Genomic DNA, 2,020 nt, shown 5'->3' on the forward strand with positions numbered 1-2,020 from the left:
TCTTCAAACTGAAATGAAATATGACTAATTAAGAACATGAGGTGGGGCTGCGATTGTGGCACAGCGGTAGGAGCACTCGCCTAGCATGGGCGGGACCCAGGTTGGATCCTCAGTACCACGTAAAAATAAAGGCAGTGTGTTGTGTCCATCTATACCTTAAAAAAAAAAAAAAAAAAAAAAAAAAAGAACATGAGGGTTGTAGCTCAGTGCTCACCTTGCATGTGGAAGGCACTGGGTTTGATCCTCAGCACCACATAAAAATAAAATAGAGGTATTGTGTCCATCTGCAATTAAAAAAAAGAATATGAGGCGCCGCTCACGCCGGCCTTGCGGAGCCGCCCCGGGAGGCTGGGTGGGGGGGTCCCCTGAGGCCTACTCCGCCGCCTCTCAGTGCTATTGTCCCTGGGCCAGGCACCGACCAGGTCCGCTGGGGAGCGCCAAGTGCGCCGGCTCCGCGGAAGATGCCAGACCAAGCCTTACAGCAGATGCTGGACAGAAGTTGCTGGGTTTGTTTTGCCACTGATGAAGATGATAGAACAGCTGAATGGGTGAGACCATGCAGGTGCCGAGGATCTACCAAATGGGTTCATCAGGCTTGTCTGCAGCGCTGGGTTGATGAAAAAACAAAGAGGAAACAGTACAGCCAGAGTGGCATGCCCTCAGTGCAATGCTGAATACTTGATAGTTTTTCCAAAGTTGGGTCCAGTTGTTTGTGTCTTGGATCTTGCAGACAGACTGATCTCAAAAGCTTGTCCATTTGCTGCAGCAGGAATAATGGTTGGCTCTATCTATTGGACAGCTGTGACTTATGGAGCAGTAACAGTGATGCAGGTTGTAGGCCATAAAGAAGGGCTGGATGTTATGGAGAGAGCTGATCCTTTATTTCTTTTAATTGGACTTCCTACTATTCCTGTCATGCTGATATTAGGCAAGATGATTCGCTGGGAGGATTATGTGCTTAGACTATGGCGCAAATACTCAAATAAACTACAAATTTTGAACAGTATATTTCCAGGAATTGGTTGTCCTGTTCCCCGAATTCCAGCTGAAACTAATCCTTTAGCAGATCATGTCTCTGCTACCCGAATTTTGTGTGGAGCCCTTGTCTTTCCTACTATTGCGACAATAGTTGGTAAACTGATGTTCAGTAGTGTTAACTCTAATTTGCAAAGGACAATCTTGGGTGGAATTGCTTTTGTTGCCATAAAAGGAGCATTTAAGGTTTACTTCAAACAGCAGCAATATTTACGTCAGGCACACGGCAAAATTCTAAATTATCCAGAGCAAGAAGAAGCATAAAACTGTGACTTCTGTTGGTTCTGCAGTCCTCTCATCCTTATGAGTCTGTTGTGTCGTTTTGATTCCATCATTAATGCACTAGTGGAGACTTGTTATAAGCTGCTGCTCCTATATTTTTAAGAAATATAATAAAGCACTTAGGGCAGGGGAAATCCTCTCAGTAATCACGGAACCTAAGGATGTCATTCCTTTTCATGGTTTTGTATGTACTTCTTTTGGGGCAGTCATCTAAACCATTATCTTAGCATGGTAAACCTGAGTTTGTTCATATTGTCTCCAGATATGTAAAGATCAAACTGTGCAAATATTAAAAATGCACATGCTGTTAAAAAAAAGAAAAAGAACATGAAACACACAAAAGCACAAATTCAGTGATATAGGTAAAAGAATATTCTAGGACTGTAATGATGGTGGATATAGCAATTTTATCCCTAGTACAAGAGTTAAAAGGTAAAACTTAATAATAACTATAGCTAAAATAAATTGTCAAGGGATACACACTGATTAATACAAATTCTAATATCAGAAACATAAAAGGTGGGAGGAGTAAACATGTACAGTATGTAATCAAAGTTAAGTTGTTACCAACTTCAAATAGGCTCTTGGGGTTATTTAAAAGTATTTGAATTAATCCCATCTGGAGTTTTACAGCAGGTGTAGGTAGTTGCCAGGTAGATGAGGAGGAATTGTTCCTGTGTATAGGACTCAGAGGCTGAACAGC

The 2,020-nt window shown here is 42.0% G+C and overlaps 1 protein-coding gene across 1 annotated transcript; it reads left to right on the forward strand.

The window, feature by feature from the left end:
* The first annotated feature begins 371 nt into the window (after positions 1 to 371).
* On the forward strand, positions 372 to 1,336 carry LOC308649977 (E3 ubiquitin-protein ligase MARCHF5-like). The gene is given in 2 exon segments (XM_081295898.1): positions 372 to 620; positions 622 to 1,336. Coding segments are annotated over 2 exon segments (837 nt in total). The 5' UTR covers positions 372 to 461; the 3' UTR covers positions 1,300 to 1,336.
* Positions 1,337 to 2,020: the final 684 nt, after the last annotated feature.

Source organism: Spermophilus citellus (assembly GCF_964194105.1).
Source record: "Spermophilus citellus genome assembly, chromosome: 5".
NCBI lineage: Eukaryota > Metazoa > Chordata > Mammalia > Rodentia > Sciuridae > Spermophilus > Spermophilus citellus.